A 24,898-nucleotide genomic window follows, 5' to 3' on the forward strand; every position below is an offset into this window, starting at 1 on the left:
AGGTCCGGCTACTATTTTAGGCATTTGCAATAAATGTTGATTTTTACTTGTCCTGAGCTTTAATATTCAGTTACTTTAAGTTGAATCAAATTGGGATGTTATACAGGAGTTTTCAGTCTCCTGTCTCTGATTGTGTGTTTGTTCTTGGTGATTTTAATATTCATGTTTGTTGCCCATCAAAGCCATTGGTTTCTGAATTTAAAAACTTGATTGATTCAGTTAATCTCACTCAGTTTGTTTTGGGTTTCACCCATAACCATGGTCATCCACTTGATTCAGGGCTCTCATTAGGCTTTCTGGTTTGCAATCTGGACAAGATATCTGTATCATCTCTGATCTGATCATAGCCCAGCCTTCATGTCCATCTTCTAAATCTCACCCCATTAGTTATTACTCCCGCTGCCTTTACCCCTCCATCACCAGACAGTTTTCAGATGCAAACATAGTTTCTCCCTCCTTTTCTAATAATGTTAGAGTTAGTCACTTTATTTAATTCCACTTGTACAGATAGCCTTGACTCCATAGATCCCCCAAAGAATCAGAAGGCTACCGTTCCTTCTTATCTTCATGAAGAAGTCTGGGGTGTGTTTGGTTCTAGTGTTTTGACCATTATAAACAGTAGTCTTACTAGTGGCTCTGTTCCATCTTGTTTTAAACATTCTGTGATCCAGCCCCTTATGAAAAAGCCTGACTTGTTTTAGACATCTTTTACTAATTACAGATGGATCTCTAAACTATCCTTCCTGTCAAAAGTTTTGGAGAAAGTGGTCTTCTCTCAGTTGTCTTCATATTCAAGTGAAAAAGACATTTTGGACAGGTTTCAGTCAGGTTTCATGGTACATCATAGTCCAGAGTCAGCTCTTCTGAAATTGAAAAATAATTTACTGCTAATTTACTGCTTAACTCTGGTAACTCTGTCATTTTAACTATGCTTGATTTTACTGATGCATTTGATACAATTGACCATAATATTCTCTTTGATCATCTGAATTCTGGGGTGGGCATTCAGGGGAAAGCCTTGGTTTGGTTTTCCTCTTACCTTAAGGATCACACATTCACTATTCAGAGGGTAAGATTTGCTTTGTCATCAGTTCCCATTTCATATGGTTTACCTCAAGGCTCCATCTTAGGGTCCATTTTATTCTCTTCATACATGCTTCCACTTGGTACAATTTTTGGAGATATGGCATTTTTTATGACTGTTATGCAGATGACACCCAGTTGTACCTACCACTGAAACCTGGAAATAACCAGTCTTTAAAACTCTTTCTGATTATATTAAAGAAGTCAAACTATGGCTGGCTAGCTAAAAACTTTCTCTAGTTTAAAGAGAATAAATCTGATGTAATTATATTTGGTCCCTCTGAGAGCATTCAAGCTATTAGTGACATCCTGGGTCCTTTCTGTTAGACTTATCTAGCTGTGCTAACAATCTTGGGGTCACTTTTGACTCATCTCTTAAATTTGACAAACAAATAAATTCAGTTGTAAAGAGTACTTTTTACCAGATTAGGCGTATTTATAAATTAAAAGCAGTCCTCTCATTTCATCATCTAGACATAGCTTTACCTGCTGGCACAAGGAAAAAAGAAAGCATTTCACCTGTCGTAGCTTCTCTACATTAGCTTCCTGTCAAGTACAGAAGTGATTTTAAAACTTTACTGTTTGTTTTTAAAGCATTACATTGTCAGTATACTTTTGATATAATTAGTCCTTACTCGTCTGGCAGGTTTCTTCGATCCACTAACCTTTGTATCTAGTTTGGTTCTATTGCTTGTTTTTAAGCTATATCTTCCTGCAACTGATGGCACATTTGATCTATTTCTCTGAGCATAAGGGCAAGTGCTTGTTAATGTGAGTGACCTAGACGCACTGGACAAGGCCATGCCCTGAAAACTCTACACAACAAAACCTGGCACCTTGGAGGCCTAAACTGCCTCATGAGCATGAAAACTGTTGCACAAGTATAACATTTTTTATACACCTAATGATAGCTCTGAATACACTTCACTCACTTTACCAAGCCTTTTGCACCAGTTTTGAGTGCAAATCGGAAGCATTCTGATAACATTAAACAATACACATTGGCATGCTTCCTCAGACAGTACTGAGAATGCCATGTATGTAACGGGATGGCAAGGGGGCCAGACCCAAGTGCAGAGTCGGAAACCCAAGAACAAGGGTTTAAATGGACTAAGACTAAATGAAAGGTATAAATATCTAATGGTTATTATTATTATAATACAAATGATACAAGTGATGTGTGAGTGGGTTGGATGGGACTTTAATGCTTGTGCACTTTTGGGGCAAGAGCACTCCAAATGGGAATCAAACCTTTACCACTGTGCAAACAGGAAGCACAGGTGAAAGGTGGAAAAACACCCCTAAGATTCAAGCGTAAAAAAACATCGGGAAAGAGCAAAAAAAAGGGATGCCGAGGCAGCGTACTCAAACAAAGGCAAATATCAAAAACTGAGTAAACATTAATCAGTAAACAAGGCATTTAGAAATGAAATTGTTGAACTTTTTTATCTCTCCTTTTTCTTCTTTACTGTGGGAGCTGTTGGATCTTTTTCTCTTTTCTGTAATTTTGTCGTTTCTCTATTTAGCCCTCTTTTCTTTTCTCTTCTCTTCTTTTCTAGACGGACACTGAAGTACCATACCCGGACCCCCTTTACAGAGGTTTGACACTGACTGCTGTTTGCACAAGCCTTAAATGCTGAGGTGTACAGGTGTGTCTGGTTGGCTCTGATTAGCCTGTGGGCTTCTGGAGGCCAACTCTAGTCCTGAAAAAGCCCTTTATTCAAGGTTTTGATGTAGATGTCCATTGCTGAGTAACTCAGACAGGTACTACTACTCCACCTGGAAGCACCTGGAAGGTATTTTCTCTCTCACATCTAATGCTTCTGTTTCTAATATGGCTTGATATGTAACAGTTAACAACAGGTATTTCTAAGAGTTTGTTTACCAAAATATTCATTTTGTCACATCTCTAAGGAGTCCTTAAAATTAAATAACACTGTAAAAAATAGAAGTCAGGTCAGCCTAAAATAACAAGACTGCTTACTTCAAAACTCTTTTTCTGAGTGAACTCAGGTTTATTCTTTGAGTGAAATGGAGGTCATCTTAAAATGTAAAGCTGACCTGACTTTTAATCTTTTACAGTGTATTAATGTCAAAAGTTTCAGTAATACTCACCTCCTATGCATGGCTCACTGAGTCTTCTGAGTTTCTTGGGTAGAAGTTCATATATATCTAAAATGGAAAAGCAGAGCTAAAATTAGTGAAGTAGGATACCGTTCCTTCCTACCTTCATAAAGAAGTCTGGGGTGTGTTTGGTTCTAGTGTTTTGACCATTATAAACAGCAGTCTTACTAGTGCAACTGTTCCATCTTGTTTTAAACATTCTGCGATCCAGCCCTTTATCAAAAAGCCTAACTTGTTTTAGACATCTTTTACTAATTACAGATGGATCTCTAAACTAGCCTTCCTGTCAAAAGTTTTGGAGAAAGTGATCTTCTCTCAGTTGCCTTCATATTTATGTGAAAATGACATTTTGGCCAGTTTTCAGTCAGGTTTCAGGGTACATCATAGTCCAGAGTCAGCTGCATTTGATACAGTTTGTCATGCTTCCTGGTTCTCAGTCGGACACTCATACCATCAATGACTCCATTTCCCAGAATCCCTCTGTCAGTCATGAGACTTCTTCAACCAATCATAAACCACTCAGCAGATCAGTCACCTGAATTCTACTCACTACCACCTGTTGAACTCTGCATATACTAGTCTGTTTGGTTCATGTCTTTGCGAAGTGTTGCCATTGCTTAGTCAGTGCATACCAAGCCGTTTGACCTCACTTTGTTTTTTCCCGTTGACGATTCTCGCTCCTGTTTTGGCTTTGTTGTTTTCGTGTATGTGTTGTCTCTGGTTACGACCCTCGCCTGTTTTTTCAACTCCGCATTCGCCTACTCCTATGTATTTTGTCTTGCTGTTCTGGTTATTGACCTGGTCTGGTAATAACCTTGTTTATCTCCAATTGAATAAATCTTCCAGGTTCATTTTTATCCGTGTGTGTCTGATTTGCAAACTCAGCGTTACATAATTGACCATAATATTCTCTTTGGTCGTCTAAATTGTGGGGTGGGCATTCAGGGGAAAGCCTTGGCTTGGTTCTCTCTTACCTTAAAGAGCACACATTCGCTATTCAGGAGGTGGGATTTAGTTCGTCATCAGTTCCCATTTCATATGGTTTACCTCAAGGCTCCATCTTAGGGCCCGTTTTATTCTCTTTATACATGCTTCCACTTGGTACAATTTTTCGGAGATTCTGCATTTCTTATGACTGTTATGGAGACAACACAACACCCAGTTGTACCTACCACTGAAACCTGGAAATAACCAGTCTTTAAAACTCTTTCTGATTATATTAAAGAAGTCAAAGTATGGCTGGCTAGCTAAAAACTTTCTCTAGCTTAATGAGAATAAATCTGATGTAATTATATTTGGTCCATCTGAGAGCATTCAAGCTATTAGTGACAATCTGGCTGCTTTCTTTTCTAACTTATCTAGCTGTGCTAACAATCTTGGGGTCACTGTTGACTCCTCTGTTAAATTTGACAAACAAATAAATTCAGTTGTAAAGAGTACTTTTTACCAGATTAGGCGTATTTATAAATTAAAAGCAGTCCTCTCATTTCATCATCTAGACATAGCTTTACCTGCTGGCACAAGGAAAAAAGAAAGCATTTCACCTGTCGTAGCTTCTCTACATTAGCTTCCTGTCAAGTACAGAAGTGATTTTAAAACTTTACTGTTTGTTTTTAAAGCATTACATTGTCAGTATACTTTTGATATAATTAGTCCTTACTCGTCTGGCAGGTTTCTTCGATCCACTACCCTTTGTATCTAGTTTGGTTCTATTGCTTGTTTTTAAGCTATATCTTCTTGCAACTGATGGCACATTTGATCTATTTCTCTGAGCATAAGGGCAAGTGCTTGTTAATGTGAGTGACCTAGACGCACTGGACAAGGCCATGCCCTAAAAACCCTACACAACAAAACCTGGCAACCTTGGAGGCCAGACTGCCTCACATGCATGAAAACTGTTGCACAAGTATAACATTTTTTATACACCTAATGATAGCTCTGAATACACTTCACTCACTTTACCAAGCCTTTTGCACCAGTTTTGAGTGCAAATCGGAAGCATTCTGATAACATTAAACAATACACATTGGCATGCTTCCTCAGACAGTACTGAGAATGCCATGTATGTAACGGGATGGCAAGGGGGCCAGACCCAAGTGCAGAGTCGGAAACCCAAGAACAAGGGTTTAAATGGACTAAGACTAAATGAAAGGTATAAATATCTAATGGTTATTATTATTATAATACAAATGATACAAGTGATGTGTGAGTGGGTTGGATGGGACTTTAATGCTTGTGCACTTTTGGGGCAAGAGCACTCCAAATGGGAATCAAACCTTTACCACTGTGCAAACAGGAAGCACAGGTGAAAGGTGGAAAAACACCCCTAAGATTCAAGCGTAAAAAAACATCGGGAAAGAGCAAAAAAAAGGGATGCCGAGGCAGCGTACTCAAACAAAGGCAAATATCAAAAACTGAGTAAACATTAATCAGTAAACAAGGCATTTAGAAATGAAATTGTTGAACTTTTTTATCTCTCCTTTTTCTTCTTTACTGTGGGAGCTGTTGGATCTTTTTCTCTTTTCTGTAATTTTGTCGTTTCTCTATTTAGCCCTCTTTTCTTTTCTCTTCTCTTCTTTTCTAGACGGACACTGAAGTACCATACCCGGACCCCCTTTACAGAGGTTTGACACTGACTGCTGTTTGCACAAGCCTTAAATGCTGAGGTGTACAGGTGTGTCTGGTTGGCTCTGATTAGCCTGTGGGCTTCTGGAGGCCAACTCTAGTCCTGAAAAAGCCCTTTATTCAAGGTTTTGATGTAGATGTCCATTGCTGAGTAACTCAGACAGGTACTACTACTCCACCTGGAAGCACCTGGAAGGTATTTTCTCTCTCACATCTAATGCTTCTGTTTCTAATATGGCTTGATATGTAACAGTTAACAACAGGTATTTCTAAGAGTTTGTTTACCAAAATATTCATTTTGTCACATCTCTAAGGAGTCCTTAAAATTAAATAACACTGTAAAAAATAGAAGTCAGGTCAGCCTAAAATAACAAGACTGCTTACTTCAAAACTCTTTTTCTGAGTGAACTCAGGTTTATTCTTTGAGTGAAATGGAGGTCATCTTAAAATGTAAAGCTGACCTGACTTTTAATCTTTTACAGTGTATTAATGTCAAAAGTTTCAGTAATACTCACCTCCTATGCATGGCTCACTGAGTCTTCTGAGTTTCTTGGGTAGAAGTTCATATATATCTAAAATGGAAAAGCAGAGCTAAAATTAGTGAAGTAGGATACCGTTCCTTCCTACCTTCATAAAGAAGTCTGGGGTGTGTTTGGTTCTAGTGTTTTGACCATTATAAACAGCAGTCTTACTAGTGCAACTGTTCCATCTTGTTTTAAACATTCTGCGATCCAGCCCTTTATCAAAAAGCCTAACTTGTTTTAGACATCTTTTACTAATTACAGATGGATCTCTAAACTAGCCTTCCTGTCAAAAGTTTTGGAGAAAGTGATCTTCTCTCAGTTGCCTTCATATTTATGTGAAAATGACATTTTGGCCAGTTTTCAGTCAGGTTTCAGGGTACATCATAGTCCAGAGTCAGCTGCATTTGATACAGTTTGTCATGCTTCCTGGTTCTCAGTCGGACACTCATACCATCAATGACTCCATTTCCCAGAATCCCTCTGTCAGTCATGAGACTTCTTCAACCAATCATAAACCACTCAGCAGATCAGTCACCTGAATTCTACTCACTACCACCTGTTGAACTCTGCATATACTAGTCTGTTTGGTTCATGTCTTTGCGAAGTGTTGCCATTGCTTAGTCAGTGCATACCAAGCCGTTTGACCTCACTTTGTTTTTTCCCGTTGACGATTCTCGCTCCTGTTTTGGCTTTGTTGTTTTCGTGTATGTGTTGTCTCTGGTTACGACCCTCGCCTGTTTTTTCAACTCCGCATTCGCCTACTCCTATGTATTTTGTCTTGCTGTTCTGGTTATTGACCTGGTCTGGTAATAACCTTGTTTATCTCCAATTGAATAAATCTTCCAGGTTCATTTTTATCCGTGTGTGTCTGATTTGCAAACTCAGCGTTACATAATTGACCATAATATTCTCTTTGGTCGTCTAAATTGTGGGGTGGGCATTCAGGGGAAAGCCTTGGCTTGGTTCTCTCTTACCTTAAAGAGCACACATTCGCTATTCAGGAGGTGGGATTTAGTTCGTCATCAGTTCCCATTTCATATGGTTTACCTCAAGGCTCCATCTTAGGGCCCGTTTTATTCTCTTTATACATGCTTCCACTTGGTACAATTTTTCGGAGATTCTGCATTTCTTATGACTGACAACACCCAGTTGTACCTACCACTGAAACCTGGAAATAACCAGTCTTTAAAACTCTTTCTGATTATATTAAAGAAGTCAAAGTATGGCTGGCTAGCTAAAAACTTTCTCTAGCTTAATGAGAATAAATCTGATGTAATTATATTTGGTCCATCTGAGAGCATTCAAGCTATTAGTGACAATCTGGCTGCTTTCTTTTCTAACTTATCTAGCTGTGCTAACAATCTTGGGGTCACTGTTGACTCCTCTGTTAAATTTGACAAACAAATAAATTCAGTTGTAAAGAGTACTTTTTACCAGATTAGGCGTATTTATAAATTAAAAGCAGTCCTCTCATTTCATCATCTAGACATAGCTTTACCTGCTGGCACAAGGAAAAAAGAAAGCATTTCACCTGTCGTAGCTTCTCTACATTAGCTTCCTGTCAAGTACAGAAGTGATTTTAAAACTTTACTGTTTGTTTTTAAAGCATTACATTGTCAGTATACTTTTGATATAATTAGTCCTTACTCGTCTGGCAGGTTTCTTCGATCCACTACCCTTTGTATCTAGTTTGGTTCTATTGCTTGTTTTTAAGCTATATCTTCTTGCAACTGATGGCACATTTGATCTATTTCTCTGAGCATAAGGGCAAGTGCTTGTTAATGTGAGTGACCTAGACGCACTGGACAAGGCCATGCCCTAAAAACCCTACACAATAAAACCTGGCAACCTTGGAGGCCAGACTGCCTCATGAGCATGAAAACTGTTGCACAAGTATAACATTTTTTATACACCTAATGATAGCTCTGAATACACTTCACTCCCCTATCTTTCCTTTTTTCTTCTTTACTGTGGGAGCTGTTGGATCTTTTTCTCTTTTCTGTAGTTTTGTAGTTTCTCTATTTAGCCTTTTCTTTTCTCTTCTCTTCTTTTCTAGACGGACACTGAAGTACCATACCCGGACCCCCTTTACAGAGGTTTGACACTGACAGCTGTTTGCCCAAGTCTTAAATGCTGAGGTGTACAGGTGTGTCTGGTGGGCTCTGATTAGCCCGTGGGCCAATTCCAGTCCTGAAAAACCCCCTTATTCAAGGTTTTGATGTAGATGTCCATTCTTGAGTAACTCAGACAGGTATTACTACTCCACCTGGAAGATATTTTCTCTCTCACATCTAATGCTTCTGTTTCTAATACACCTTGATATGTAACAGATAACAGCTATTTCTAAGAGTTTGTTTACCAAAATATTCATTTTGTCACATTTCTAAGGAGTCCTGAAAAATAAATAATACTGTAAAAAACAGAAGTCCAAAAATGGTCTTCTCTCAGTTGTCTTCACATTTAAGTGAAAGTGACATTTTGGACAGGTTTCAGGTTTATCAGCCTAACAACTTGGGTGAAAAGTAGAATCTGTAGAAATAGCTTTAGAAAGATTTTCAGAATTTGTTTGTATTTGGCTTGATCCCCTTTTGCTTTAATTAGTGTTTTTTTAAACATATTAAAACAAAGCTGATCTGACATTTAATCTTGCATAGTGTATAAAAACTCAAATGTTTCAGCAATACTCACATTCTTCGCTTGGCTGCCTGACATGTGTAAAACCACCACGAAGAGCTGTCTTACCTATCAAGGAAAAGCAGAGCTAAAATGAGTGAACACGCTTCTATTTTGTATTGATTTCTAATTTAACACACATTTTCATTACAAATTATCTTTTCAGCATAACAGTTTGAGTGAAAAGTAGAATCTCTAGAAATAGCTTTAGAAAGATTTTCAGAATTTCTTTGTAATGGTAGACATATAAACACTCTGACTTAACATGGTCACCATCATTATAATGGTTGAATAGTGATCTAGAAGAAGTTATTTGTATTTTCTGTTTACTCTTTGAGTAAACCTGACAGGATATTAAACATAAAATTTATCTGACCTTTAATCTTTTACAGTGAAATAAATTCAAATGTTTCAGCAACACTCACGATGTTTTAACTGTGGTCTTCTTCCCCAAACAGGTGGACAGCTACATGATCTCCTCCGTAGCCCTGGGAAAAACAAAGCTACAATGAGTGAAAATGCTTCTATTTTGTTGACACACTTTTTCTTTATAAATTACCTCATCAGCATAATAATTTGAGAAGAGTAGAACCTCTAGAAATAGCTTTAGGAAGATTTTCAGAATTTCTTTACATTTGGTTTCATCCCCTTTGCTTTATTGTGGTGTAACGTAAGCTTTTATGGGCTCCATACATTTGTGCAAAAGCTTCAGATGAGCAGATCAAATCCACCTGAGAGTGAAGACGAGCTTCAGTGGAATATGATAAAAAATCCAACCTTTTTGCACAAATGTCCTAACATGGTCATTGTCACAGATTTACTTGAATAGTAATCTAGAAGTAGTGTATTTTACTTGATATACTTTTTTTGCATATTTGCATATATTCATTTTCAGTTGGCAGACTCTGGCAAAAGAAAGGACTGAGGGATTTCAAAAGAAAACATGGTGGGGGCACTTCTGGTACAGCTAATATCAGGATTTTCTATATATAAAAATATATGTATGCAGATATGATTTAATGATTAAAAAAGTGTATATTGAAGTATTTTTTTTTGCTGTTGCAAAAGCCATGAACAGACCTACGCCTAATAAATGTTATATTAATTGATTACAATAATAATGAAATATTTTTCAACTGTTTATTCTGCCATTATTTTTCTGTTTTATTCTGCTACTCCAAAAGCCAACCTGTGCATAAACACTGAGTGGTGATATAAGTTTGCCAGGGAAACTTAAAATATCATCTGCTTTGCCAGTTTTTAGTAAATCTAGACTATGAGGCACTTTGTCTTGATATTACAATTAAACCACATTGCTTTCATAATGCAGACGGTTCATTAGGACCTATTTTATTGCCGTTTATCACTGGTGTGTAATTGAAATTTAGGCAAATGGTATTGGGACAATTGCAGTGTTGTAAGTTTAGGGTCCATGTAGGGCTGTGTACCTTCTGTTCATTAGATTTTCATTTTAAAATCCAGTATTGAAAAATGGCAAATGGGTCAATTCTCGTTTTTGATTATCATCAGTCAAAAAATAAGAAATAGCTACATTTTACAGTTTCACAGACCAATCATAAAATCAGATAACAAACAAATAGCAATGGAATAAGGAGTTGATTTTACTGATTCAAATGAACCAAAACTGAACATGCAGAGTGTACCCATGGTTGCAGGAGCTCAGAAATCAGGCCAGGAAAGATGAGGACAGGAAAGATTGAGCATGAGTGTTGAGAAGGTCAGCCTAGATCTGGCATTATGGAGGGCTATATAACATTTTATATGCATTTGTTGTTCTATTAGCAAAACACTGTGCTTACAGGCGACACCACTTGTAGCAGAATGACAGTATCTCCTGAGTCTCCTTCTTCACCAAGAGGCTACAATACACTCTCAGAAATAAAGGTACTACACTGTCACTGGGACAGTATCCCTCTTGTCACGGGGCGTGGTTCCCTCAAGGGTACATCTCAGTACCTTTAATCAGGAAACATAACTATCATAATCCATTGAAATTATATTTTCTTATATTTTCTTTCTTAAGTTGTATTGACTCCACACACCCCGTCTTGTCTCAAGGCTATCTATTTTATTGTTCTGTTTTAAAACATTTGGTTATGAAAGGGTACAAATATGTACTTTTTACTTGGGAAAAACTTGCTTAGGGTACACAGTTGGACCTTAAAACCACTGCTTTACCTTTGAGGGAATATTTACATTGTTTTTACCTTGATGATAAAAAATGTACCTGCACAGAACCTTTATTTCTAGCAGTGTACTGGTCATTATCACTGAAAGACAGAATGTAATCTAAATGCCTGTATGATGCATGCACATGCATAGAGGAGTTCGGCACAACACCGACAGAAAACTTCTTGAACTTGAGTGCATTGGCAGTTGATCTGGGGAGCCTTCGTCAAATGGTAGGAGTTCAGTTTTTTTCCCTACATCATTTCTTTCTCATATAGTTTATACAGGTCAAATATAAAAACGCTTATACAAAAAGTAATATAGCCGACCAATACACCAGAACCACAGGGCTGATTTCTGTGATTTCTGAGCTTCCACACCTGCACTTTGCACATTTATTTCCGCTTATGATGGGAAATTCTAAATTTGGATCATTTGAATATGACCGTTTATTTCATTGCTGTTTGTTTGTTATTTGATTTTACGATTATTTTCTTAAATTTCTTGATTTTTCCTCTAACAATAACAGAACAAGAAATGAGAATCGACCCATTTGCTGTTTTTCAATACTGTTTTTAAAATGCAAATCAAGTGAACAGAAGGTATCCGACCTGTGTATCTTTTGGTCATTCAAAGTTAAGGCTATAATCATTATTATTGACTCAAAAGGGAAACTAGCAGACATGCATCTCATCTTGGCAAACTTTTATTCCTCATTCCCCTATACAAGAAAAAAAAAAGAAGAAGAAAGAAACAATTCACAAGCTAGGCTGAACAATTAAAATGATTGCAAAGACTGCTAAGTGGAATGCATTGGCCGTGGTGTCTTCAGTATGGGATCAGTGTGCAATTTTAAAGTCAACCAGCTGGGAAGTTCCTTGCAGGTGTGGAACATGGGGCTCGTCCAAGTAGACTGCCAAACTGTGGAGTATAAAAATGCCTTAGATACATCTTTGGCTACTTGGTTTTAGTTGATGCCTAAGAAATTATAAGTAATAAAAATATATAACAAAATACTGTACGCAGTGAGGCCCAGTGGCATGCACAGACTTTGTGTAATTCCAATTGTTGTGTTAGTTTAGGCCTGAAATAAGATTATTGTGTGCTGTAAGTGTGAATGAACTGTAAAGAGACAATTTTTAAAATTTTACTCTTCACTTTAAAAATGTTTTTTTTTTATTTGGATATATAGGGTTAAAATTTTGAAATTTTGTGGGTAATCACAACTTGTGACAACATATCATCTGACAAATTTGTAAGCTTTTAAATTGCAAAAACGTCCTTTTTATACAGTGTTTAATTTTAGTTTAGCTGATCATGACATATTTGACAGTACACCCACTTTACCAGAAGTTTAGTGGTAGATCAGGTAGACTTGTGGTTGTTTTGACAGAGCAATCAGGCTGAATTTAAGATTCAGGAGTGTATTAAAACTCCGAAGTTACTGGTTTAATCAAACCTGTGTTGAACTGAGACTAAACTGCTGCTCTGCTAATGACAGCGCAATTGCCCACTGCTTATTTTGAAGCAGTTCTGTTGCTGTTGTTGTATGATGTAAACTTGATCTGTTATGCAAAAAATATTACATTAAGCATTGCTTAATGTAAATCTCCAGGCTTTGTAGACACATGCACATTACCAAGAAAGTCCACATGGCCATGGGCTGTCTAATTCTGCCATTCATATAGGCCATGAAGGGCAATTATTATTATTGTTATTATTATTATTAGTAGTAGTAGTAGTAGTAGTATTGCAATTGCAACCTTATGTAAAACTGGCCTTATGTCCTTATGTTGGCACACAAATCTAGTATTTGTGACTTACACTTTCTTAGCCTCCTTGCTTTCCATTTTGTTCCTTTCTGCCTACGTTTCATTTCCATCCTCTGTCCAAAATGACGTCCACTGTTTGCTGCCACCATCTCCTCTATCTTCTCCAGCAGCTCTGTGACCTGAGTGTCATCACTCCTGTTCTTATTGTTGAGAACATGATACCTGTTCCCACATTTCTCAACCAGCCACTGGAGCTCCTTCCCTTCACTCTCAATGTGCTGCTCTATGGGTGTGTCTCCCAGACAGTCTCCAAAGGTGAACAGCACTATAATGTGACTCCAGATATTCTCATTGAATAATTTTAGGCAATTTTTTAGTGCCTTTTTCTCATTTTTCTTAAACAAAGTATCTGAACATATGACTATCAGTAGTGCATGAGGTCCAGGAAAACATAGAGACACACTGCGCACAATCTCCTGTTTCAGTAACTCTACAGGTTTATTACTCCACCATCCTGGAGCTTCAACCACAGTGATGTGTCTCCCTGCTACTTCTCTCTGTCTCTTCACACACTGAGCAGTTCTCTTTAACTCAAACTCCTCTCTGTTCAGGATGGTGTTTCCTGCTGAACTCTTCCCTGAATAGCTGCTCCCCAGCAGCACAATCCTCAGCTCTGAAAGATGTTGGAAAATCTGTGTAGGAGAATGCTCTGTGTGGAAAGAGAAGTACATTAATCTCACAGAATCTTATTGTCATTTTATGATTCCAGATTGGTTGTTTGTGTATCAAGCTATAATTTTCTTACTCATTTTTGATCTTATGTCTTCTCTCTGCTTCCGCACATTCAGCATCCTCTCTTTTGCTCTTGTTTCCTTTTCTTTCCTCTTTTCATTAACTTTCTGAAAAATCCTTCCTTTTATTTCAAAATGGTGTCCTCTGTTTGCTGCCACCATCTCCTCTATCTTCTCCAGCAGCTCTGTGACCTGAGTGTCATCACTCCTGTTCTCATTATTGAGAACATGATACCTGTTCCCACATTTCTCAACCAGCCACTGGAGCTCCTTCCCTTCACTCTCAATGTGCTGCTCTATGGGTGTGTCTAACAGACAGTCTCCACAAGAGAACAGCACTATAGTGTGTCGCCATATTTTTTCAGAAAGAGGTTTCAGTTGTTTCACTAATGCTGTTCTTTCATTTTCTCTAAATATGGTGTCCAAACGTATGACCAGTAGTAAAGCATGAGGTCCTGGAGGACACAGAGACACACTGAACACAATCTCCTGTTTCAGTAACTCAGTACTCTCCTCCACAGGTTTATTACTCCACCATCCTGGAGCTTCAACCACAGTGATGTGTCTCCCTGCTACTTCTCTCTGCCTCTTCACACACTGAGCAGTTCTCTTTAACTCAAACTCCTCTCTGTTCAGGATGGTGTTTCCTGCTGAACTCTTCCCAGCATCTCTGTATCCCAGCAGTAAAATCCTCAGCTTTGAGAGATGGTGTGTATCACCTGCAGGAGAAAAACAAGTTATTTCAAGAAATATTGCAAGAATCTTCATAATCATAATTAACATTGAAAGAAATGTCTTTTTTCATTTTCTTAAATGAAAGTACAATTTGTAAAACATTATTGTATGTATTTGAAATGAAAAACATTCTAAACATTCATTTTCTATGAAATGGCTATAGAAAATTAACATTTAGAATGTTTTTTCATGAAATTGAAGCAAATCTGAATAGCTAATATAGACAACACCTTACTAACAGGCTATCCAGAAAGGACACCAAATTTTCACAGTGTCACTTATTCCTTAGTTCAAAGGTTCCACCAACATGGTCTGACAATGGCAAATAAATAGGAAATCACTCAAGACTACTCATGAGAAAAGTTACAATCATTTAAGTTTTTGGTGTGTAATGATGAATAGGGTAGTAATAGGTCAAGGGTTTACTAAAATGAAATTTTTTCTTTTTATCACTGACAATAATGCAACAGATTACAAGGAAAAGGTTCAACTCTTTGCAAGGACAGGTCACCAAGACCTTGATGGGATGGCAGTGGAAAGAAAGAAAATCTCTTTTGGAATCCCTTCCTAGATTGGCACCTTGTCATAGCAGAAGGGCTTGTGTGGTCTAAGGATTTACAAAGCTAAATTGTCTGGAGCAGTATGTTCCTGGTAGGGTCTTCCAAGAGAACAGGTATGGAATGAAGACTCATACTAACTCAATCCAATATCCCCCATGATCAAGGGACAAAAGATACTGGGTACCCTGCCGAGGAGAGGGTTACAGAGTCCTTCCCCTGGAGCCAGGCCTGGGGGTAGTGTTCCTTGGCAAGCATCTGGTGGCCAGTCAGCCTATGTAACCTGGCCAGGCTTGGCCTGAAAAGGCAACATGAGAGGAACCATGTGGGCCCACCAACCACAAGGTCCAACACTGGGGACTTGTGCAGTGCCATATAAGCAGTGGGAAATGGCAGGGAGGTCCGTGGTGGCATGTACCCCTGCGGCGGAAACTGGCACTTGGCATGTGGAACGTAATCTCACTGGGTGGAAGGAGCCAGACCTTGTGCAGGAGGTTGAAAGGTAGAGTTGTCCATAATGAATGCCAAGTTTGAACACAAGGATGTTCATAAGTGTACTTTGTAACTTCTTGAGTCAAACGTCAATGATCGACGTTTGGTGTCATTTCATGAGGCCATGTCGGAGGCCGTCAAGCTGAAGAAGGAGGCCTTTAGGGATTGGTTGGCCTGAAGGACTCCCAACTCAGTAGATAGGTACCAACAGGCAAAAAAGGCAGCAGCAGCAGTGGCTGAAGCAAATTCCAAAACATGGGAGGAGTTTGGATAGACCAAGGAAAAAGACTTTCGATTGGCTACTAGAAGCTTCTGTCTGGCAACTCCGGAGCAATCAGGGTGGCTTTGCTCAAGCTGTACTCAGCAAGGGTGGAGAAACTCTAACTTCAAATAAGGATATTGTTGGTTGATGGAAGGAGCTTTTTGAGGAACTCCTAAACCCGAGAGACATGCCTCCCTCATGGAAGTCAGAGCCAGAGGCATATTGTGCTCGGTGGTGCACTGTGCATTAATGCTGGAAGTCATAGAGAGCATGAAGGTAAAATGTGTGCATAGAAATAGTATTTACAAGACTATTGTTGTTTTATCTATGGACATTGACAAGTTTACATATAGGACTAAAATCAGCTCTTACTACTGGTTTTAGTGACTGTGTAATTTTGTCCATTTAAAATAATCTTGCTAAAGAAATTTCTGACGCCAAACATGTCTTGGCTTGTCGACTATATTTCGATTCGTTTGGGGGGGTTTTATTTTTTGCCAGCTTTCATTTTAACAGAGGCAGTGATTACATTTCAGTTCCTTTTCTAGTTATTCATTACTTTCTGTGGCTGTTTTTTAGAAGTCAAATTTGATAAACTGTAGGTTTGGTCCATGAGCTGTTGTTGGACCATAAATTACACTTTCAATGTTTGTCATCAGTCATTGTGATTAATGTGTCATAACAGGATATGTAATGATAATTAATTCCTAATATTATAAGTAGTAATAACACCCTAATGTAGTGTATAATGTGCAATTCACTGTTACTTAGCTTTTTGTGTACATTGCTATAAAATGCATTTTGAAATTATATTGTAATTATTGCTATTATGAAACATTTATAAATCTCTGTAATCAGTTTTTTATATCTCAGTTATTCTTAATTACAGTTAATAAGTTAGTCAATAAAAGAACTGTACAAATAGAAATGTATTTCACAATTTTATATTGTTTTAATTGCAGGCTGTTAATTATAAACATTTATTTCATTATAATATAATTAACTGATTTTGAATTGTGTTATCTACGGAGTTAGAAGGTTAAATTGCATTCTTGATAGATTGAATTCTTATGTACAATGGCTAATACCAACACCAACACACATTGCTTGTGCATTGTTTATATTAATATTTTATTTTAATCATTAAAAAAGAAAGAAAGACTTTAGCTTAGTAATTTGCGAAGTATTGCCAACACCTACTGGTTCCAGTTTTCACTAAACTAAATCCCTGTAATGCTTACAATCTTATCCTCATAAAGGAAGGTGATGAGTGGAAAACAGCTCCACTAGGAATAGCCACTATGAATACTTGGTAATGCCTTTTGGGTTGTTCGTAGCACCTTCTGTTTTCCAATCTTTCATTAATGACATACTTGGAGACATGCTTGGTGAATTTGCAATTGCTTACTTACATGATATTCTGGTTTATTCCCCCAGTCTTTAAGCACATGTTCAGCCCACTCATCAGGTACTCGAAAGATTTTTGGAGAATCGATTATACGTTAAAGGAGAAAAATGTGAATTTCACATACAAAGAAACACATTTTTACGGTATGTTCTTAGTCCAGAAGGTGTGATAATGGATGATTCCAAGGTAGATGCTGTTAAGAATTTCCTTAACACTTCCTGTTTTCATTAAAGACCTACAACAATTTCTGGGATTCGCCAATTTCTACAGGTGTTTTAGCAGAAATTATAGTACTTTGGCCACCCCACTAGTTTTCGTTCAAATAGTTCAAATAGTTTTTCAGAAACTTGAAAAGGCTTTCATTACAGCACCTATTCTTGTTCACCCTGATCCTGAGAAGCCTTTTATTGTGGAAGTAGATGCTTCTGACATAGGAGTAGGAGCCGTCCTTTCTCAAGCTGCCGGCAGTACTAGTAAGCTTCATCCAGTCGCATTTTTCTCCCATAAACAGAATTTTGGTATTGGAGATAGGAGCTTCTAGCAATAAAGTTAGCTTTAGAAGAGTGGCAACACTAGCTTAAGGGAGCTAAACACCCTTTCATCGTTCTGACAGGCCACAAGAATCTTGAATATTTAAATGATGCCAAACCCTCATCAAGCTTATTGGTCCTTGTTCTTTTCCTGTTTTCAATTTAATATTACTTACAGACCTGGTTCCCAAAATACTAAAGTTGATGTACTACCACTTCAGAAGCAAGAGAGAAAGAGACAGTTTATCCACCTGAGAACATTATGGCCCCTGAATGCATTGTGGTAGTATGTACCAGTAGAATTCAGGAATTGTCTAATTACATGGACCCACTCATCTATCACTTCTGGTCACCCGGGTGAGACACATACCCAACAATTATTGAGCAATAGATATTGGTGGGAGAACATGTTGGCCAATATTCACCGTTTTGTGGCATCTTGTACTAGCTGGTCCAAATGTAAAACCCCTAAGACTTTGCCTGCTGGGAAATTGGTTTCCTTGCCCGTTCTTGCCCATCCTTGGTCCCACATAGCCATAGATTTTGTAACTGTTCTACCACCCTCTCAACAATACACTACCATCCTAACAGTAGTGGACAGGTTTTCTCAAGCAGTCCAATTCATCCCGTTTACTAAACGACCCTCAGCTTTTAGATTTCTGGGATACCTGAGGATATTTTATCTGACCCTCAATTGACGTGGCCCTCAATTTCCCTCTGCTGTTTGGCCTGCCTTCTTTGAACATACCAGTGTCAGTGTGAGTCTCACTTCTGGATATCATCCTTAGTCTTACGGACAATGTGAAAGGGCCAACCAAGAACTTTCTCAGACTGTACTGTCACAAGAACCAGGCTGATTGGGCATAATTCTTGCCTTGGGCTTAAATGGCAAAAAACTCACTTATGCCATGGAATGTGGTGATTACCAATGCTCCAGCAGTAGAGCAGTGGATGAAGAGGAGCGAAGAAGTCTGGGCATCAACGCATCAACACACTGAACAGGTTTTAAGGGGGAAAAAGGCCCAGGCTGATCACCGCTGGAATGACACCCCCATATATCAACCTAGAAACCATGTATGGTTGTTGAATTGGGACTTAGGTTTGAGGAGGATTGAAGAAAACTCATGCCTTAATATATTGGTCCATTCAAGATTTTGGCAAAGATGAATAAGGTTACTTATAAAATTGATTTACTTTGACAGTACCATGTTTCATGATCTTTTCATGTCTCTCTACTTAAGCCTGTTGTCCCAGTTCCTTTGGACGAGGCCGCACCCAATGAGCAGCTACCGCCACCTGTGGTAGTCAGTGGAGCCCCGGTCTATGCTGTTTGCAGGTTGCTGGACTCCAGGCAGAGAGGAGGCCGTTTACAATACCTGGTGGACAGGGAGGGTTATGGTCCCGAGGAGCGTAGCTGGGTAGCTCTCCAAGACATCCAGGATCACGGTCTGGTGGGGGAGTTCCACCGTCTTCATCCTGAGAAGCCAGCGCCTCATCTCAGAGGATGTCCCAGGAGCCAACCTGGTGAGGCCCATAGTGGTCACATCCATGGTCATCCTAGGGGTTGTCCTAAGAAGACTTCGTCCGTCCAGCACCTCGACAGCCCCAGTGGTTCTGGAGCTATCACGCCCCCAGCCAAGGGCGCCTCCTCTACCCGTTCCCTTTCCCTCACAAGATCACTTGAGTCCATGGACTGTCCAGAGGACTCCAAATCCTACGAATCAGGTGGAGATCACGTGACCGGAATTCTAATCTGTCACACCTATTTGTCATTACATTCCTTTAGTCAGTTAGTATATAAAACCCGGGCTTTAACTTAGTAATTTGCAAAGTATTGCCAACACCTTCTGTTGCATGCTGAGCATTCTTTGTGTAAATTCTTCTGTGTATGACTTGTTTTCTGTGTTTCTGACCTGCCCTTTTTGGTTTATTTGCTGAATATCATCTGAGCCTTTGGTTTTTGAACTTGGAATGGTTTTTTGGTTGCTGTCTTGATGTCCCCTTGTTGTGGTTCTCTTGCTCTCTAGTTCTGACCCTAGCCTGTTCTGAATATGCCCTCTGTACCACTACCAAAACCTCAAGTAAACTTCAACCTTGTCTTTTTATCTGTGAGCGTCTGATCTGCTTTGACATAGTAACAGAAAAAAGCTGTCTTTTGTGTTGATTAGTACACAGTTTTCAAGAAAGTGATTACTTTACTGGATGCAGATTGCAGTGTTGCCACTTTAGGGTAGTAGAAATAGTCTCTGATGATAGCAACATGACTATTCTCATTATAGTCAAAGAAATCCACATTAAATTTTAAGTACGGCCTGTCATTCAGGTAAAAAATGTGGTTTAAGTGGTTCAGCTTGCTGTCTGGGTCTTTATGTAAGGCACTCTGCACTTGTTAATGTTCTTGAGTCAGCTGCAGCAGTACTGATCCCAGGCTGCACTGGGGCGCATCAGCCAGAATCCTGGTGTGTCTTCAGGATCATAAAATTTGAGGATAGGCTCTCCTATTATAAATCTTGTCAGGTGTAGGAAAACCAGAAAACCAAAAATGCTTTAGTTCATTAATCTGTTTAAGGACTCCTCTGAGTGGTGCTGAGACACAGTAGAGAGCCAGGGAATTAACTTGGCAAGGTAGGTCCCTATGAAAAGGAAACATCTCACCTCCTTTTGCTTTGCAGTCTCTCCATATTCCCTATAACTGACTTCATTTTAGGTCCGGCTTTATCCCATCTTCTGAAATCTTGTGTCCCACAAAGATCAGAGTTTTTACTCCAATTTGTTATTATTTCAGGTTAAGCCTGTGAGGTCTACAACTTGTGTCACCCACCTGTCATATTAATTTTTTGGTGGAACCCCAAATGATTGTCACACATCATAGTTGTCACACCAGGTATACGCTCAAAGATCATGTGACTGATTTTACGGTAGACCTCTGGTGCGGACAGAATTCCATACAGGAGCCATACAAAATGCCACCTCCTTTCTGAAGTATTAAAAGCGCGTAGTCTTGAGGTGGCTTATCAAGCTTTTTGCCCCTCACAATACATTGATCTTGCTGAACCACTTGGCACTTGCAAAGCGAGTAATGATCTCCTCCCGAGTTGGCAGTGTGAACTGCCAGTGAATTTACCAGGTGAATTTTGCTTTTCACAGAGAAAGTCTTGTAATCATCCTTAGATAACAGGTTTATGTGGGCTCCAGTATCAAGATTGAATGGAATTCTCATTTTATCCATTCAATCCATTCTACTTTATCTGCAATAGCATTTTGTACTAATAGCTCTTTCTTGTGGAGAACCTTTAACCTGCTAAACTGAGGATGAGACCAAAACCACTAATGCTGGTACATTAATTAACAGACACCCGCATTTGCTAGCACCATGCTGAGTGATGGAGGGAGAGATGAGGGAGAGATGGACAATTATGACAATTACGCTGTCTGGGACTTCATGGAAGTCCAATTTCTGATCTTCCAAAAACAAGGCCAAAACTTTGACAGTTGTGCCTTTCAGGAATCCTTGGTATGAAAAACGTTTGAACAATACCCAGCTCTAAAAGTAAGACCAAGATAATTTCTTGAAACTACTGGGACAAATCAATCTGTTTCAATTCAAGAGACAAATGTCACGTTTTGCACTTACATTCAAGTAATGACAAGAAAGTGCATACAAATACATTCATGAAATTGCTTACTTATTTGTGATCTGAAGTATTCTCTCTGCTTCCGCACCTTCGTCAGCCTCTCCAGTGATCTCCTTTTCTCTGTCATCCTCCTCGCTTGGACCTCCTGTAGGATCTTTCTGTCCAGTTCAAAATGGCGTCCACTGTTTGCTGCCACCATCTCCTCTATCTTCTCCAGCAGCTCTGTGACCTGAGTGTCATCACTCCTGTTCTCATTGTTGAGAACATGATACCTGTTCCCACATTTCTCAACCAGCCACTGGAGCTCCTTCCCTTCACTCTCAATGTGCTGCTCTATGGTTGTGTCTCCCAGACAGTCTCCATGAGTGAATAGAACTATAGTGTGACTCCAGACTCTCTCAAGCAGAAGCTTCATGTGTCCTTCTAACACATTTTTCTCTTTTTCTTTAAATATGGTGTTCAAACGTATGATCAGCAGCAGGGCATGTGGTCCCGGAGGACACAGAGACACACTAAGCACAATCTCCTGTTTCAGTAACTCAGTGCTCTCCTCTACACCTACATCTCTCCACCATCCTGGAGCTTCAACCACAGTGATGTGTCTCCCTGCTACTTCTCTCTGTCTCTTTACACACTGAGCAGCTCTCTTTAACTCAAACTCCTTTCTGTTCAGGATGGTGTTTCCTGCTGAACTCTTCCCAGTATTTATACTCCCCAGCAGCACAATCCTCAGCTCTGAGAGATGATTTGTATCACCTGCAGGAAAACCAAAGAAACTTGGTGTCAAGTAATCCAAAGAAGAACCTGCCTCATTGAATGGTTCTAACCTACTGACAAGGACAGTCATACACACACACACACACACACACACTATATGCACAGAAGTACGGAGACACCTACACATTACACCTACAGAAGCTTTTATGATATCCCATTCTAAATCTATAGGCATTAATATGGAGTTGGTCCCTCTTTGCAGCTATAACGACTTCCATTCCTCTGGGAAGCTTTCTACAACATTGTGGAGTGTGTTTGTGGAAATGTTTGCCCATTTATCCTGAAGTTAAGACCTTATTTCTGAGGTCAGACCCTGATGTTGGATGCGCAGGCCTAGATCGCAATCTTCATTCTAGGTCACCCCATTCTGGAACAGAAAAGGGCCTTTCCCAAGCTGTTCCCACAAAGTTGGAAGCATACAATTGTCCAAAATGTCTTGGTCTGCTGAAGCATTAAGATTTCCCTTCAGTGGAACTAAGTGGTCCAGGCCAACCCCTGAAAAATAACCCCATAGCATTATCCCTCCTCCACCAAACTTTACTGTTGGCACAATACAGTCAGACAGGTCATGTTCTACTGGCATTTGCCAAACCCAGACTCGTCCATCAGACTGCCAGATAGAGAAGCTTTATTGATCTTATTCATCTTATCAATTTAATATAATCCTTTGTTTAACATCTCTATAGGATGTAATGTTAACTTATTAACAGAACTTAGACAAATGCTTCAGCATCGGGCACAAAATCATAGTCAGTTTAAAATATTACACGTGCTCCTTTTTTATTTTTGCTTGCTGTGCAAGCTCTAATGTGTCCCACACACATATATAACCTCAAGGTAAAATATTTAACAAAGACTATAAAACAAAGTGTATAATATATGCTGTTCTTTCCCATATATACCTAAGAAATATATTCTTATTTATATTACTTATATTAGATTTGAAGAATTTACATTACATAAAAATATGCAACCTGTTCCTCTAGTTTGCCTCATAATATAAAATGTAATTGAATGTCTGAATATCTGCATGCACAGCTAAAATCTTCATAAAAACAGCTTTAATTTAAAAAATATAAAATCTTTCATATTTCACTAAGTCATTTGTGGCAGAGGTGGCATCCTATGACAGTGCCACGTTTAAAGTCACTGAGCTCTTCAGTACGACCCATTTACCTTCCAGTGTTTGTCTATCGAGACTGCACGGACTAATGCAACTAATAATAACAAAAAAAAAATATTATACAAAATTACTAGACACCCCCCCACACACACCTGCCCTCCATCAAATGACTACATTTATTTAACAAATAATTACTTGTGTGTTTTAATCATTTACATCACATAGTATTTCAGAAGTACTGAGTGGAGTGCTCATATAATGCTGATATAAGCTTATAATATCAACCAAATGAAAGAAATTAGGAACTTGTTATCCTTTATTTGTTTGTTCATCTTCTTCCTTATCACTGCTAAGTTGGCCACAACTATTTCTTTTTTCTCTTGCAAATGTAAATGGGTAAAGCCATATTCGAGCTGGATTACTTTTTGTGTTACATTACCAGTTCATGCAATTTGTGCGTTATTTGAGTCTACTCTTCATCAAAGAGGAAAATTAACTAACATATACTAAAAGGTCTCAAGTAGCATTTTGTGTCTGTCAAACCAGAGGCTATTATCTGAAAATTACCAATAAACAAATTATGTGTCTCTAGTGGAAATAATGAAAATTACGATAACAACCTTGACCTTATAATCAAACATTATATCTTACCAAAGCGGCCCTCAGGTTTTCCTCTTTGAGCCATCTCTTAGCCAGTCTTCATATCTAAATAAAAATATGATTGAATGTCTGAATATCTGCATGCGCAGCCAAAATCTTCATAAAAACAGTTTTAATTTTTAAAAAAAAAATCTTTAAAAAATTATAATACAAAAATATTCAACATGACATTGAGTTCTTTAAGATTTCTCAGCTTCTCAGTATTTCATGAGCATAATCTACTGTGATATATAAGGAGATTTGAACATTTGCAATCCAGCACCACTGTACAGAGAAATTAAGAATTTAATTTCTTAATCTAAGAGTTACTGAACACCAGCATTAAAGACGACATATGAAATTTATATCATTCTATAGTTAAACTTTCAACAGTCTGTTCTTTAGTAGGGTAACATCTGTACTGAATGCATTTAAAAAGTGTTCAGAACTTCACAGTTGGATTTACAATGCGAGATATTTTCTAAACTCAGTGCTCAGTGATTACAGTGTAAATATAATTTGGACAGATCTTACCTTTTATTTGAAATTAAGCCATTTTTTAACTTCTGATCCACAGATGATTTCCAGCTGACAGCGGTCTGGGTAAAGGGGTCATTTTCAGTCAGGAAGTGCATATATGAGAGGAAAAAAAAAAACCCTGATGGGTTGCCAGATCCAGATACACAGTATGAAGTTGAGGAATGCAAGATATTAAGACAAACTGTAGACAAAACATTTTGGTTGCACAAGAATTATGTCGCTTGTAGATAAATATCAAGATAAAGTTTATTTAACTGTTTTTTTTCTCCCTTTTTAATTAGTTGAGAATAGAAGTCAACAACATGTTCCAAGCATTTCACCTTATAACTTACGATAAAAGTATAGTTAGGCTCATTAAGGGTTATCAAGGTTAGGATTGGGCTCAGTTTCAATTTTTAATGTTTCAAAAATAACAAGA

The 24,898-nt window shown here is 38.5% G+C and overlaps 1 protein-coding gene across 1 annotated transcript in view; it reads right to left on the minus strand.

Annotated features, from left to right (window-relative positions):
- Positions 1-24,898, minus strand: part of LOC118814461 — a 77,059-nt gene that overhangs the window by 23,754 nt on the left and 28,407 nt on the right. Inside the window, 7 exon segments of the mRNA XM_036580080.1 lie at positions 3,199-3,255; positions 6,348-6,404; positions 9,045-9,098; positions 9,455-9,517; positions 13,044-13,700; positions 13,797-14,501; positions 21,453-22,157. Of these exon segments, the coding sequence (XP_036435973.1) occupies positions 3,199-3,255; positions 6,348-6,404; positions 9,045-9,098; positions 9,455-9,517; positions 13,044-13,700; positions 13,797-14,501; positions 21,453-22,157 (2,298 nt within the window).

The sequence above is a fragment of the Colossoma macropomum genome, unplaced genomic scaffold (assembly GCF_904425465.1).
Source record: "Colossoma macropomum unplaced genomic scaffold, Colossoma_macropomum, whole genome shotgun sequence".
In the NCBI taxonomy this organism is placed as follows: domain Eukaryota; kingdom Metazoa; phylum Chordata; class Actinopteri; order Characiformes; family Serrasalmidae; genus Colossoma; species Colossoma macropomum.